Source organism: Argopecten irradians, chromosome 10 (genome assembly GCF_041381155.1).
Source record: "Argopecten irradians isolate NY chromosome 10, Ai_NY, whole genome shotgun sequence".
Classification (NCBI taxonomy): Eukaryota; Metazoa; Mollusca; class Bivalvia; order Pectinida; family Pectinidae; genus Argopecten; species Argopecten irradians.
The window spans coordinates 13,633,472-13,651,007 of NC_091143.1; the positions used below are offsets into that span (position 1 = coordinate 13,633,472).

The 17,536-nt window shown below is 36.0% G+C and overlaps 2 protein-coding genes across 2 annotated transcripts in view; both read right to left on the minus strand.

The window, feature by feature from the left end:
* Positions 1–660: 660 nt before the first annotated feature.
* Positions 661–1,263, minus strand: LOC138332545 (uncharacterized). The gene has a single exon (XM_069280550.1). It carries the CDS (start codon positions 1,261–1,263, stop codon positions 661–663), a length of 603 nt encoding a protein of 200 aa, XP_069136651.1.
* Positions 1,264–7,597: 6,334 nt separating this feature from the next.
* Positions 7,598–17,536, minus strand: part of LOC138332546 (uncharacterized) — a 56,351-nt gene continuing 46,412 nt past the window's right edge. Inside the window, exons 42-46 of the mRNA XM_069280551.1 lie at positions 16,832–16,938; positions 9,261–9,348; positions 8,964–9,110; positions 8,235–8,396; positions 7,598–7,771 (exon numbers count right to left, since the gene is read on the minus strand). Of these exons, the coding sequence (XP_069136652.1) occupies positions 7,598–7,771; positions 8,235–8,396; positions 8,964–9,110; positions 9,261–9,348; positions 16,832–16,938 (678 nt within the window). The remainder of the gene's footprint in view (positions 7,772–8,234; positions 8,397–8,963; positions 9,111–9,260; positions 9,349–16,831; positions 16,939–17,536) is intronic.

Below are 17,536 nucleotides of genomic sequence, written 5' to 3' on the forward strand. Positions count from 1 at the left end.
TTGTACACACCTTAGATGTACTCAGTTTACCTGTACATACCTATGATGTAAGGCAATATTTAATTGTACACACCTTAGATGTACTCAGTTTACCTGTACATACCTATGATGTAAGGCAATATTTAATTGTACACACCTTAGATGTACTCCACATTTACCTATCTCACCATTCACCTGTACATACTTAAAAATTAACTAAAATCATTTCAAATCGTAACACAAATCACAATCTATGTCAAAGGGGAAAACAACAATATTCCAAATATTTACTTAGGAGAGCGAGAGAAGTAAAATTGACAGTGACCGCTAGACCGTTACCTATTGAATGCTAAACAAGCTAACACTCAAACGTAAACAAAGAATTTCTATGTAGTAACCTTGACCCGTGCAATACAATGTATATATAGACGACATGTGACGTAAACAAACTGCACATAACTTAACCTTGAACTTTAACAACTAAAGAATGTCATGGTTAATATATAAAGTTATATAAAACTCAACCTTTTAATAAGTCTCAGATTGTGATAAATTGAAGTTAATCATACAATGATATTAATCGCAGCACTAGCCTAATGTTCGATAAACGAGAGTAACCGATACATGACCTGGGCGGAAGTGCCGTCCCGCATAATTTATGTTAATGAGGGCACGCTTACCTTATATGGCACTCCGCGAAGCGCTCAATGACTTGCCCTTCAGTACAGCCCCACGCACCGATAGAATATACTTGCGAGACCCTTTCCTCGAAAGATGGACGCCATCTTGGCTCAGACACGAGAATATCCCAGTCTTTAATCCCTTATGTCGCCAGAAAAAACAATCACTAGAGTCCGCACACAATGTCCGTAAATTAGCATTCACCACATCCACAGCACTATTATAATTGTCCACTGGTGCGTGACGGGTCTTAGACCTATACATGAGTTGCATAACACAAACACTGGCCACCCCAAATCCACTGACCATCCATGATGCGATCGAAAATATATCTCTAGCCAATCGCCCAGAAAGATCCTCGCACAAAGGTGAATCAAGGTCATTGCCACCTATCTGTAAAACTACTACAGCGGGTCGATGTCGCGCGAGAGCTCGAGACATATCAGACTGGAGAAGGTGACCTACTTTACCGCCACCCCGACCACAACAATGAATCGCCATTAATGATTCATCAAAACCAAGGTTATACCACGACCCTGACATCTGACCTTCTAAACGTCTCACGAAACTATGACCCATAATAAGCACAGATATCCTCTCCATATCTTCTTTCAATTCAATTTGTTAAAAACGTAACAAATCAAAAAACTGACTGACCTTGAAAAACGTCCTTCTTCTCTTTGTTTCTCTGTCGCAGCTCTGATGCGCATGCGTAATGACTATTATATATCTCCTACCCATCTCCCCCTTCTGTATCACCGAAAAAACCGCGAAATTTAAAATGACTTTTACACTTAAAGCTTACTTTACGATTACGTTTAACGACAACTCCTAGCATGTATAAAGTACATTAAAATGTTATTTTAATTATCATTTATTACATTTGTTAATGTAAGCCCGATATAGGGTATCGAAACTAATTGATATTAACTATTCTGATAATGAGGGAAATGGTTTAAATATTGGTAGTTTTCTAAATTGTTAGGATCAAACTCATTCAAAAATCTACAGTAACATTTCATGTTTATTTATTTACATTCATTTTCCCAATATCAATAAATACTTAATATCAATAGTACTCCGTCTATACAGAGGTATGTGCCCCTGACCCGTAGGTAATACTTGTTACGTTGTGGCGTTATCTTTATAGGGAAACTTTGGACAGATGACGTTGTGCTCGTAAAAACTTGACGTCACAAATAATACCTTTCTACAATCTGTAATGTGTAAATACATAATACGGCCAAGTGTCGTCTATCATAGCAGACGACTAAACGTCCTCCCATCCCTTATGGAGTATTGAATCATATAGCGTCTGTTTCCATTATAACACTTAAATCCCCTCTGTATTTCTTCATAATGTTGTTCTTTCCCTATCTTACGCCCTCGATGTTGTAAGGACGTCAAATTTCTAAATATGAACTGTAAAGTCCAATAGTCAGTCAAGAGAATATATTGCTTATTCGTGTAAAACACTTACACGTGGGGAGAAATGTTCGAGCTTTTGTCGATTTTAACAGTAATAATCTTTTAGTTATATTACTTGTCGTTCTTGTCATTTCCTTCGCGAGCATTTATGTTCGCGGAAATTTGCTTGGTCGTAAAAATGGCGAAAGTTTATCTCCGCGAACAAAACAAACTGTATACTATATACGTTTTTATGTCGCAACATATGTCAATTTATGCAGCTATTCTATCACGTACAGTACAGTACTGTATATCAATTTAACATGTGAAAAAAAAAACATATATATTACGTAATGTAATAAATTTTCGTGAAATATAATGCCTTATTCTCCTCAGAACATAATATGACATAATTGTGATGTCTTTTTCGGCTTATAATATATACACTGAGTCGTTCAATGCATGGTTTCCCCATGGGATAGTCTTGATTGTCGCCTTCAACTTTAAATCGATCTAGGTCGGGAATTCAGAAATTGCTGTGCACAGGTAATCCCAATCCCCGTGTTGGCAGACTCATGGTTGAGTAATTATTGAGGTTAACCCAGCTGGTAGACAGTTCACTGACACAGTTACGTATATATATGTATGTTTACCTAACGTATTCATGGTAAAACGTAATGTTGAATCAGGCGATCATACACAGCATCATCTGTGTATGTTTAAGTAGTTGTAACTTGTAATGAACCAAATAAATAGCAATTCAATCAAATGACATGATAAGGTCATAATAAATCAAAAGAGCAGTCACATAACTAATTCGTCTTCTTCAAAGATATTCTAGTTATCCATGTATTCTATTAATTAATTAATAAATCTCAATGATGCCAAGAACCTTAAGTGATATAGAACAGACCATACTTAATAATCGACGTAAATAAAGAAATTGTTTGAATTGGAAAACCTCCAGGGTCCATTATTTTATTATTCGAACTGAGTTTTATAAAATATTTGAAAATTATTTTAATGGTATCTTCCTATTACATGTGTATGTTGACGGATTATAAACAAGTGTATTGCTCGAAAAAGGTATTTTTTTATATCAAAAATCTCGTTATAATGAACGATATCGTATATATAAGTGATGTTTCTTGTAGGCACAGCTGAATAAGTCCCCATGACTTCTAACTGTTTTAAAACGTAATTACAACATGTAAACATACTTAACAGCGTTTGTTCGTGAATCAATTTATTCGAGCATGTTTTGAAATCAATAATGACACGAAATGTAACATACACGAAAATAGTGTTTTTAGGATTCTTGTTTATAGTTCAAGAGATACCGAAACAGTCTCGATTATTTACGATGCAGATTACAAAGGTTACAGTAAAAATAACGCATAAAATATTTATGCGCTAACAGACCAGTAAAAAGTAATCAGGTACTCCGGGAGAATGTGCGTCCCCTATCTTATCATGTAGTTCAAATATATAGGTAAAATCAAATCAAAATAAGAATTATCTACTTTTCTCTGTTTTCATACTAAATTTGACTTTCAGATTGGCCGTTTCATAAACTTCTATGAAAGAATCCTACAATGATGCAAACAAATGCCAGTGGGTTATGACACATATGTGACAATTTGTTCATGCCTCTAAATAAATCTTTAAAAGGTAAGGTCAAACGCATTAGAGTGATTGTCGATATAGTAAAGAATATATGTGCCATAATTTTCGTATTCGCCAATTAAGATGAACATTTTTATATTTTATTCGCCACCAAAATTTACTGACATTTAAAACTTAAAAATACAAATATGTGCTAAAAATGATTTTAGGCAGTGCTGCTTACCTACGTTTACACTGCAGTGAAATTAGTATATACAGTCGGACCATGAAGTTCTTCAATTTCATTTCAAATTTCTACAGTTTTATTGGGAATTATAAAATGATTTCTGCACTTACAAAGTAAAGATATATTATGCAAAAAAAGCTAGAATTTTGCAGTGCATAAATTTTGTGCTGTAACTAATGTTTATAAAACATCATACACATTTGTCTGTCCAATTGAATGATTTTAACAGCTTAATTCGTCAAATTTTAGGGTTTCAATAGGTTACTGAAGAAAAAATAGCATATCAAAATTTTCGCTCAATTATGGCACATACGTTTTTTCTTAAAAGATTATGATAATGAATTAAAGGTCAACGAGGACACCAATGAAAATTAAAAGTCGTGTCGATGTATGAATAAAACATCAATGTACCCGAAGTCACGTCTATATTTTCATGAGATATGCATAATATCAGAATTGAGTGTTTGTTTATGAGGAGACAGAGTGGCCATTCACATTTTATTGCTTAATTGTCACCAATCATATTTTTTAACCAGGTAAGGACATAACATGTACTCTAAAACTTCAAACTTCAAATGTCCAGCCATAAAATGCCATCTAGCTATATAGTTGTGAACAGGTAATGATTTACAGCATACTTAGTTCACCTGCAGAAATCATAGTTATATCTGTCATAACTGTTCGGACATCTTTATCTCAAGAAATTTATTTTAATACCACAATTTATTTTATGAAAGATGATGTACAAATAATTTGAAGCCTATTTAGACACGAATTTTACTTTATAAACATTTAGTATTTATAATATTTATTCTGTGCCACTGCCACGGTGTATCAAATAATCTTTACACGATCTTTACTTCTGATGAAGTTTGTGTGTCTATATGTTTATATATACACTACAACCCTGCTCTATAACCTTACCAAACGCCGTTAGCATTGGTCAGTGCATGCACATAAACAACAGCGCTTTATTCTGTTCCCAAAGCACTAGCTACACTTTCGACTCCAAAAGCTAATCCATCAAATACACATAGGCACGAGAAAGGGTGAGTTAATGATTGTACATTAAGAAAGGGCATCTGTGTTCTCAACAACAATAAATTTTCTTAGATATTTACAACAAGTAAAAATCGTGATTTCTGTGCAGGATGAAGCACACTTTTTGATGGTATGTCCAAGATTTAGCAACTCATGTATAAAACTATTCAAAACGCAAGAAAAAAATGAATCCAAATATCAATCCTATCTTTTGTTGTTGATATATTATCTGACGTCTTTGTCAAAGTTGTAATGCATAGCTATGCAGATGATGCTGATTTATATAAATTTATTTGACTCCGTTTTCGAATATATCATCGACTGCAAAGATTCTAAATCATTATTTATTTACATCCTCAAGCCCTCTCCTCCCCCTCCACTTTTTATTTCTATTCGATTTCTTTCCTTTTCTCTCTTAGTTGTTAGGGAATGTGTCTTCTATATAATATGTTGTCATATGTGTCGAGGAGAGCATATAGTTTGCCCTAGAAAATTGGAACGTTAAATTTGCTGTTCTGCATTTGGTAATCATCCTCCCATAATTGCCAAATAAATGCAGTTCAATGGTTAGTGAGGTAGTCTCACATACCCTTAAATTTAAAATGAGGTTGTAGACCACTGCTTGCCTTCCCGGTTTGACCACTTGTTCTAAAATTCACTGCACATTTCACGTATATATCAATATTTTAGACATATAACCACAATTCATTTTGAGGTCGCATTTGTCTTAGCCAAATCAAAACCTTTGCATTTTAAATATTGTAATCCTCACAAGTGGCTAATGTTTAGTGCTAAATAGAATGCTAAATCACTGTTGATAATGCGAAAATTACGACACGTACAATGTTTAGTGTATCCCCACTGTATAGCATTGCAGACCTTATCTTTGAAAAAAAATTGCGTTATCAAGACTTCGATTGAATTCCGATTAAATCATTAAAAACAAAACTTTTAGATACTCATTTCGACATAATAACATGTTGATAGAAATTCAAATCAAATCGAAAACAAATAAAAAAAATCAAAATAATAAGATCGATGATTTCCTATCATACTTTGTAACAATGTAAACAAATCAGAAAAATTATATCCATATCTAAATAGTCAGTAGGATTACATGAACTGTATTCATATCTACTTCTTTTATGTACTATGAAGCTGTGTAGGCGGAAGGAATTAGAACAAAGACAATTGGCCTTAGTTACATGTAATCTATAACACAGAATGGCTGTCTTGACAGCGGGATCTGGCGGGATCAATTTACATCCTGTTCAAAACTACATTATCAACAGTATACATGGAACATGCACTCCTATCGCCCCCAAAACAAAATATACCTTACGTTTTGAAATATAACCGGACTAGTAAAGACCTCTTTTCTCTTTACGTCTGCCATTGCATGTGATTAATATGGAGTGTTTACATTAATTTTCTCCCATAATTCACATGGCTGTCCTGTTGTTGCTAGGCAAAAGACAACTCAGTGAGTGTAATTCAGCTCACACCCGCATTACTTAGTGTGATCAATATGTACATACATATAGGCCATGGGCTAGGAGGGTCCCACATGCCCCCCCCCCCCCAAACCTCCGAACCAATATTTTTCTGAACCCTTATGACCCACTGATCACAAATCAAAATGTTAACATTGCATTAGTTGGGAATGAACTTCCGGTTATGACGTCATCAAGATGGCCGCCATCTCGAATTTGACTAAAAAATTGAAAAATAGTCATAACATTGACATTTTTCAACGGAAGTATACAAATGAGGTATCAAAATGACCACAATAGAACAACAAACACATATCAGAGGCCAAAACATCCAATATATGTAGTGATTTCTACGCAAGAAATGAAAATAATTGATATTAAGCTCAAAAATGGTGATTTTTCAGCAAATTTTTCATTTTTGGCATGACGCAGCAAAAATGTTTCCCAACAGCAAACTATTATTTCTAATAAGATTTTTGACCACCTATCAATCAGTTTAAGCAACAAAAACAACAAAAACCAATGTTAACATCGTATAAGTTCCGGTTATTACGTCATCAAGATGGCCACCACCTCGAATTTCACTGAAAAATGCAAAATAGTCATAACACTGATATTTTTAAACTGAAGTAGACAAATGAGGTATCAAAATGACCAGAATAGAACAACAAATACATTTCAGGACCAAATAATCAATACATGTAGTGATTTGTACGCAAAAAATGAAAACAAATAAGATTTTTAACTCATAAATGGTGATTTTTCAGCAAATTTTTCATATTTGGCTTGACGCAGCAAAAATGTTTCCCAACAACAAATTATTACTCGTAATCAGTTATTTAAACTCCTATCAATCAGTAAAAACAACAACAACAACAACAACAACAAAATATAGAAATGCAAAAAAGAATTATTGTTATACCCTCATTTGTGTAGATTAGCAGCGCCTCAAAAAGATAGCGTAACAAATGTAACCTAAGCTAAGCCTGTGTTTCTGTTAATATCATTAACAGCTTCAAAAACGTTTGTGTCTTTAAAAATGAGTAGATTCATTGTTTATTCCCCATGCATACCATAAGCAAAATGTCGGATGGTTACTACAGTGTCACACATGTCTTTCACTGGTTCTCAATGATAACCATTATCATTGTGCGTGCTTTCTCGCCTCACTGAAGAGACTCGGCATATCTGGTAGCTGGCACATGCAGTCCGAATCAGAGTAATCGAGATTATCAGTATCCAAATCCGTTGAAAGTGCAGAGCGTCGTCTTCGATGTCGATGAGCTGATGTGGACACTACATTTGCCAGCCTGTCGATCTTTTAATGAGCATCCATGGTCAGAGTTCATATCAGGAACAACCAGGTCAGGGATGTGGGATCTCTTTCATATTCTAACATATCGTACGTATATGCTGTTTTCAGACTTCTCCGGCATAATGGAAAATACACCAGATCCACATTCTTCCAATGGTGGAATTAGTTTCTCTCCTTAGCGCATAGCTCCATAACTCGTATGAAGTACTATTCCCATCAATCTTGTGGACCCTCGGTGCAACCATAAATGGCACAGGTGATACCATCGAGGTCATTAATGAGACCAATAAATGTTAAATAGCTTTGCGAGCCAGAGGTGGAAGGCTTGTGGTAATGTGTCAGAATTACTTAAAACCGCTATAGGCAGGCAACCATGGCCCCATTGTAACCACGGTCAAACTTGCGAATTTTGTAAAACATATGAATTAAAGTGACCTCAATGTTTTTGGTATAATGTGCCTCATACCTCTGGGCGTTTCTCTGGAAGTAAGCAGGGTACTATGTTACATTTCTGTCCCTCCAGCTGGAAAGTCAGGTCAAACTGCTCCGTCAGTTTTAGTAGCCAATCACACATCTTAGGATAATCTTTCCAAATTGTGTTAATGTCAGAATGTTTCAGGTGACCTTCCTGGAAATATTAACAAGATCCATGGAGTCTTAACGGAGAATTCTAAATCGACATAATTCTATATACCGTACCTTTATATAAGGACCACCTGATTAATACAATCACTTTTTTACCATTGCAAACTGTCATTTATAACTTAATTTTACCTACATATAAAACACTATTTGGCAATAAAAAAGTAAAAACCACTTTTTTTCGTCCAATTTGTTGGTCTTTATAGACAGGTATGACTGTACATAATACCAAATAAATTCTAGGTTATTTCTTTATTTCCAAAAGGAACTTTACATAAACATAAATAATATGTAAATGTAATATGTAATTCTATGAAAACATCAAAGCAAAAGTCATAAATTGTGTTTACCTCTGTTAAATGTAGAAAATTTTATTCAAATATGGAAGGTTTTTTTTTGATAAAATATGGAGAAAAAAAATTCAATTAAATAGGGTAAAATTACCTTGGATGTTTTTTGGCAAATTAATTTGAAAACGATAATCAATCAGTTGGAAACAAGATTCTGTTAGTTATCTAATTGTGTTACAATTTATGATTAGGACGCCACTAACCTCAATAGAGGACTGTTTGACAGACACCACACACGCCATCACATCCACGATCCATTGCGGGTTAATCACCACGTGTTTGTGTAAATGTTCGTTCTGGAAATGCTGAACAGACCCAAGGTCATGTAGGAACTGAATAGCTTGTGCCAACTGAAACAATGAAAAATGGAAACCATTTATCAAATATAAAATCAAAATTGCATTGATAACATAATGAGAAAACAGTATCATTTACAACAGTGTTGATTTGCTGTCATTAGGCAATACTTATTAGGGTCATTTTAATTAATTACCCCTTACCTCAACTGCATCCACAATGCCAGCCTTTGTACCCAGATTTTCTACCTGTTGGTAGGACAGCACATCCATCTTGTTTTCCACCTTCTTACTGTCAACAAATAAACAAAAAACACTAACTTCACCTCAATTAAGTATACAAATACATACCAAACAAGATAAAATGGTCAAATACATACCAAACAAGGTAAAATGTTCAAATACATACCAAACAAGGTAAAATGGTCAAATACTGCCAAACAAGGTAAAATGGTCAGTTTGAAAATCTGTTCTTGGAAACTTTACAGTAAAATTACATCCATTATAAGCACACTTAACAGGCCGATGTTAAAACAATCAAACCATACATATACTTCACAGTCTCCATCGAGGAATGCTCAATTTGTATTTCTCAAAGAGACCAATATGGAAAATAAAGTACAGAAGAAATTTGAAAATATGAAATTTGAGACAGATCACATAAAGTACTTTCTGAGAAATAGCGGTAACAAACACTATGGCTGCCTGGTGGCCATATTGTTGACCGATAGGTCCCAAAATACAAAATGCATAACTAGCAATAGGGCCCTAGGGAACCTTCATGTGAAATTTGAAAAAGTTCTCTTCAGCACTTTGTGAGAAATAGTGTTAACAAACAAGAGGCCCAGAGGGCCTGTATCGCTCACCTGGTTTGTAATGCCAAGTTATGTTTTGAATACAGGTTCATTGTTTCTTTTCTAAAGGAATTTAAATATTTACCTCTATTTCCATTATCAGTCCCCATCCCTCCTGCCCTCAGGGGGTCAGAGTCAAAATTTATACAATCTCTATTCCCCTTCCCCAAAGGATGTTTCTGGCGAAATTTGGTTACATTCCATGCAGACTAGTAGTGATTTAAAGGATTTACCTTTATTTCCCCTAATGGTCCCCGCCCCTCCTGCCCCAGGGGGTCATAGCCAAAATTTATACAAACTCTGTTTTCCTTCCCCTAAGGCTGTTTGTTGCCAAATTTAGTTACAATCCATGCAGAACTCTAGGACAAGTAGTGATTTATAGGATTTACCTCTATTTCCCCTATTTGGCCCCACCCCTTCTGCCCCAGGGGGGTCAGAGCCAAAATTTATAAAGTTCTGTTCCCTGTTACATTAACGAATAACAGAAGGGAGAAACCAGCAGCTAAATACAAAACACAATTTAATTATATATACAATATTATACAGAGATGGTTTACAATATCTAAAGTAATTGGTGGTGGTACAAGACTAGTACGATGATTTAAAGTGTTACTTATCTGTATGCGAATGTCCTGGTATAATCCTTGATCCTTCCAGGTTTCAAATTAACAATAATCACAAATCCACAAGGAAATTGAATGTCCACCGATGATTTGTAAAGTTCCAGGCAATATGAATAAATCCACACAAAGTGTTGTAATAATCCACAGATAAAGTCACAATAGCTCTCCCAATAGAATCTTATATGACGCTGTACAATTCTTGATATGTCTTATTACAGGTCTCATTACAGTTCTGATTAGCCTTGGACAGCTCGAGTATATATAGCTTAACCATAATTCAAGAATATTGGAGAACCTTCTACTTCTAGAAATATCTAACTAAAAGCAGTAAACAAATAAACACACATAGCTTTCTGGAAATAGATCATTCTAGATCTCTACTTAAAATCAACATGTTTACAAACATATTTGTTTATACATGATTATATTCTGAAAGTTCTATAACCTAAATCAATGATATGACCTTCATAGGATGTATTGATAAAAAAAGCTATAGGAGTTATCTCCCTTATCTCATAACTACATGTATTTAGTGTCATACATAACACACCCCTCCTTAAAGAAAAGAAAGTTTTCTTGAAAAGGAAACTTTCTTGACATATCAAGTAATATTTAAATCCTTGATAAAGCATCTGCTAGAATATTGTCTTTCCCTTTGATATGTTTGATGTCAAGATTGTATTCTTGCAAAGTCAAACTCCACCTGAGAATTCTTTGGTTTTTGTTTTTCATTTTCCCAATGAATGTCAAAGGGTTGTGGTCGGTGAAGACCAACACAGGCACAACTGTAGTGCAGAGATATACATCAAATTGGTTCAAGGCCAAAATCAATGCTAAACATTCTTTCTCAATGGTGGAATAATTTCTCTGGTGTTTGTCAAACTTTTTCGAGAAATAACAAATTGGATGGTCAATTTTTTCAGTACCTTCTTGCATCAAAACAGCACCAACACCTACATCACTGGCGTCAACAAACAGTTTAAACTGTTTATTAAAATCTGGAGCAGTCAGAACTGGTGAGTTTGATAGTATGGCTTTCAATTTCTCAAATGCAGACTTACATTCGTCTGACCAAACAAATTTGACATTTTTCTTTAACAAAGCAGTAAGTGGAGCTGCTATAACAGAGAAATTTTGACAAAATTTTCTGTAGTATCCAGCCATACCAAGAAACCTCATCAGCTCTCTCTTGCCTCCAGGAGCTGGAAAATCTATAATTGATTCTACTTTGGCCTGAACAGGTTTAACCTGCCCCTGTCCTACAACAACATGGCCCAAAAATTCAACAGTTGCATGACAAAATTCACATTTCAATAAGTTTACAGTCAATTTCATGGTAGTGAGTCTTTCGAAGAATTCACGAATCCCGCGTAGATGGTCTTCCCACGTGTCGTGGTAGTTGATGACGTCATCAATGTATCCATCACAGCCTTCCAGGTCTGATATCACGCTGTTAAGAAGACGTTGAAATGTTGCCGGGGCATTCTTCATACCAAATGGCATAACTTTGTACTGGTACAAACCTTGCGAGGTTACAAATGCCGACACTTCTTTAGCTCTTGCTGTTAATGGCACCTGCCAATATCCTTTCAACAGGTCAAACTTGCTTACGTACTTGGCTTTGCCAACTTTGTCAATACACGAGTCAATCCTTGGAATTGGATAAGAGTCAGTTTTACTGACAGAGTTTACTTTTCTGAAGTCAGTACAGAACCGGTATGTCTTGTCTGGCTTTGGTACCAGAACACATGGAGAGCTCCATTCACTTTTGCTTGGTTCAATAATATCATTGTCCAACATGTATTGAATTTCTTTCTTTAAGTGTTCTTCTTTCAAAGGATTGACACGGTAAGGATGTTGCTTGACAGGTGGCGCATCGCCTACATCCACGTCGTGATAGATAGCATCTGTTTTGCCTGGTGTATCCGGAAACAAATGTTTATACTCAAGTATCAAATCTTTAAGTTCATTGCGTTCCTTTTCCGATAGATGACATAGTTTCTTGTCCAAGTTCGCGAGCACATCTGAATTCCTTAACTTAACACCACAGTCTAAACCTACATCTTGTACACCACCATCTAAGTCTAATTTACAAATATCAGCTGTACTTTCACTTTGTGATGGTACAGAGGCCAAAGTAGCAATAGGTTGAGAGGTCTTGCTCTCTTCTCTATCTACATATTCCTTAAGCATATTAACATGACATAATTGAAGTTTTCTTGCGCCTCCCTGGAGTTTGTACAATGTAGTTAACATCATCGACCTTTTTTTCTCAACAACATAAGGTCCAAAATATCTAGCTTGCAAAGGCTGACCCGGTATTGGTAATAGGGCCAAAATTTTGTCACCTGGATCAAAACTTCTTGCACGAGCATCTTTATCATACCATGTTTTCATTTTGGTTTGAGTAACGGCCAAATTTTCTTTTGCCAGTTCACATGCCCTTGTCAACCTTTGCTTAAAGTTAGACACATACTCTAAGAGATTCACTTTAGAATCTTCGTCCAAAATTTTGTCTTTCAAAATTTTCAAAGGACCACGTACAGTATGTCCAAACACAAGTTCAAAGGGACTAAAGCCAAGAGATTCTTGTACAGATTCTCTAACGCCAAACAACAACATGTGTATACCTTCGTCCCAATCTCTTTTGTTTTCAAAACAATAAGATCTCATCATATTCTTCAATGTCTGATGAAAACGTTCTAAAGCACCCTGAGACTCTGGATGATAAGCACTAGACTTATACTGCTTGATCTGGAGCTGGTACATGACTTGTTGAAAAATACCAGACATGAAATTTGAACCTTGGTCCGATTGGACAGCTTTTGGAAGACCAACCAATGTAAAGAATTTAACCAAAGCCTTGACTATGTTAGGGGCTTTAATATTCCTGAGTGGAATGGCTTCAGGAAAGCGTGTGGAAGCACACATAATAGTTAAAAGATACTCATTCCCAGACTTAGTTTTGGGTAGAGGACCTACACAGTCTATAATGACTCTACTAAATGGTTCCTCAAATGCTGGAATGGGGGTGCAAAGGTACAACAGGGATTTTCTGATTAGGTTTCCCTACCACCTGACAAGTATGACAAGACCTACAAAAATCAGCCACATCCCGTTTCAACTTGGGCCAAAAGAAGTGATCTAAGATCCTGTTATAAGTCTTGGTCACACCTAGATGCCCTGCCATAGGTACGTCATGAGACAAACTTAGAATATCTTGCCTATACCTCGGTGGGACAACTATTTGATTGACAACCTTCCAGTCTTCCTCGGGAGACACATCAGGGGGGCGCCACTTGCGCATCAACACACCTGACTGACGGAAGTAACAAACCGGGACTTTCTCAGCCTCTTCCTCACTCAAAGCCCGATTACACAATAAGGAGATTTCAGGATCTTTTTCCTGTTCTACTATAAGCTCCTCTCTAGACAAAGATGATTTACTCATCATGTCAGACAAAGAAGTACCCTTGTTAGGAACAACTCTATCACTATCAAAGTCTACAGGATTGCTCAAAAGATCACACTTGCTCCCGACATCCTCTATATCATGAGCCAAGAAAGTGTCACCTAACCCTGGACTATAATGATCCTCAACTACTGCAACATCAGAAACCTTCTTACTCATTGAACGAGTTACAGCACAAGAAGGGAAAATACCAGGAAATTCCTGTTGAATAGTCTCAGCATCATCTGTTTTATCTGGAATACTGGACACTAATTATACAAGGGATCTACCCTAACTTTCTCTCCAGCCAAGTCATTGCCTAAAATGAGCGACACGCCCTCTATGGGAAGTTCCGGTCTAACACCAATGGTGACAGGCCCAGTAACCAAATCTGACTTTAAATAAACACAATGGAGAGGCACATTAACAAAACCTAACTCTACACCTTGAAGCAAAACACTACTACCAGATGAGGTCTCCTCAGACAAAGGCACTACGCCATCTAATATCAAAGAATGAGAAGCCCCAGTATCTTGCAAAATCTTCACAGGTTTCAAGTTGGTAATATCACTAGTAAGTGAAACAAAACCTTCAGAAATGAAGGGAGAGTACTTCTCCAAGACACTATCAGACTCTGAGCTCTTAATCACTTTAGAATCTTCCACAATATCACCAAGTTTCTGACTAGGCTTTGACATAGCTAACACAGAAGGAACTGACTGTTTACGCCTTTGCTCCTTACGCTGGAGAGAATAACATTCAGACATAACATGTCCTACTTTCTTGCAGTAATTACAAACAGGATCAGAAGGAGACCCCACACCTGCCCTATGATCTGTTTTAGAATCAGACTTAGTTTTATCACCTAATTTAGGTTTGTCGTTGGAAGGGCCACTAAAGGTTGGGTTCCTAGGCTGACCAAATTTACTAGTACATGTGGTACTGTTTTTGTCTTGAGAACTGTTTTTAACAAATGAGCCTTTGTGGGTGAGAGCGTAATCATCAGCCATTGTAGCTGCTTCACTAAGTGTTTCAACTTTTCTCTCATCTAAATGAGTTTTTATGTTTGTGTGGACACAACGTTTAAACTCCTCTATCAACAATAATTGCCTCAATTTACCGAAATCCTCATCAATTTCTTTAGAATCACACCACCTATTAAATAATTGTTCCTTTTCTCTGGCAAATTCTACATGAGTTTGTTCATCTCTCTTTCTCGAGTTTCGAAATTTCTGGCGGTAAGCCTCAGGAACTAACTCATAAGCTTTCAAAATAGCTTTCTTGACTACTTGGTAATTTGAAATCTCATCTACAGATAAAGAAGAATAAATGTCTCTAGCTTTACCAATCAGGACACTCTGAAGAAGCATTGTAAGCTTATCTTCAGGCCATTTCATACTATCAGCTATTTTCTCAAAATGCAGAAAATACTTGTCAACTTCTTTCTCTTGAAAAGGAGGAACTAACCTAATGTTTCTACTGACATCAAAACCTCTGTTTCCTTGTAAACCCCTTAAAGTTGGATTACTTGAACTGTCTTGAGAAGCTAGTTCTAATTCTTTAATTCTAAGTTCTGTTTCAGCTTGAATTTTTTGCTTCTCTAGCTCTAACATCTGATCTCTCTCTTTTTCTTTTAATTCTTTCTCAATTTCTTTTTCTCTTAACTCCTTTTCTATTTCTCTTTCTCTCATTTCTTTCTCTATTTGTTTCATTTTCATTTCATGTTCAAGTTCCATTTGTCTAATTTGGATTTCTGATGTGACTGTTTCCTCTATACTATCTAATGCACTAGAGTCAAATTTGCCATTGTCAACAAAATATCTTATAATTACATTCCTAATTTCAGCTTTCCTCAAATTAGTTTTGAAAGTAAGGCCTAAATGTTTACCCAATAACAGTAAATCCTTCTTACTAACTTGCAAAAGAACTTCCAGGGATGGCGCTTTAACAAACTGTTCTACCTGCATAGTAGTCATATTTATCTAGCTGTTGGTTTCAAATGTAAACTCAAAGTTTGTACACAAATTTTGAAAATTTCTAAATTAATTTTTCAAAGTTAGATTTCACAAATTAAATATCGATCTCGGACACGAGCCCCCAATTCTGTTACATTAACGAATAACAGAAGGGAGAAACCAGCAGCTAAATACAAAACACAATTAAATTGATAAAAAAAGCTATAGGAGTTATCTCCCTTATCTCATAACTACATGTATTTAGTGTCATACATAACATCCCCTTCCCCCAATGATGTTTGTAGCCAAATTTGGTTACAATCCATGCAAAACTCTAGGACAAGTAACGATTTATAGGATTTACCGCTATTTCCCCTATTGGGCCCTGCCCCTGCTGCCCCCAGGGGGTCAGAGCCAAAATTTATACAAGTTCTATTCCCCTTCATCCAAGGATATTTGTGGCCAAATCTGGTTACAATCCATGCAGAACTCTAGGACAAGTAGCGATTTATAGGATTTACCTCTATTTCCCCTATTGGGCTCTGCCCCTCCTGCCCCAGGGGGTTCAGAGCCAAAATTTATACAAGTTCTGTTCCCCTTCACCCAAGGATATTTGTGGCCAAATTTGGTTACAATCCATGCAGAACTCTATGACTAGTAGCGATTTAAAGGAAATGTTGACGGACGGACGACGGACACCGCGCCATGACATAAGCTCACCGGCCCTTCGGGCCAGGTGAGCTAAAAATGTTAACAGATGGCAGACCATGGACGAAAAGCAATAATTCGAATAGCCCACCATCTGATGATAGTGGGCTAAAAAAGTTCAATGGCATCTTGACCTTTAACCCTGTTGGTTGGTATATGGGCTCAGATGGGAAACTGATCTAACCTGGCGATAATAGATTCAAACTGAAGCCAGGCCTGGGGGATCTTCTCTCCCATATACTCCTGTTGTAATGTCACATCGAACAATGCCTCCTTCAGCTCCGGGATCCCCTGAAACAAAACAAGGTATAGTCTCAATACTTCACAGGAGAATCCCGAGGTTACTAAGGAAAATATAGCTCACATATGCATGCTAGACAATTATGTAACATCATCAATATATGTGACATATATTACATTAATTGTCAATAAGTTCATCAATTTTGACACATTACCATCTTCCTGTGATGATGAGATGATAAAAATTGCTTTTAAAATGACAAAATTTCATTATTTTTCACAAAAGAATAATATAAAGAGGATCTTACATGAGTGACTACATGATATGAAATTTATCAAATGTGTTCAATAATTTGATATGCCAGGAGCCTTTAGGCGAGTGGCATACTGAATTATTTGATTAGTTTGATAAATTTCATATCACATAGTAATGAGTGTAAAATTCTATTTATCACAATAACTTCTACTAATAAATAGAAATATAAGCTTTAAATTTCGTCTTTTATATAACAGTAGAAAATCCGGCTCGAATGTGACGTTTCCGTCTACGGAGACAATCATGCCGCGTCACATATGTATATAATGTCAAAACTACTTGTGACGTCATAATATTGTTATTATACATGTGTCTTACGATATTTATGACATG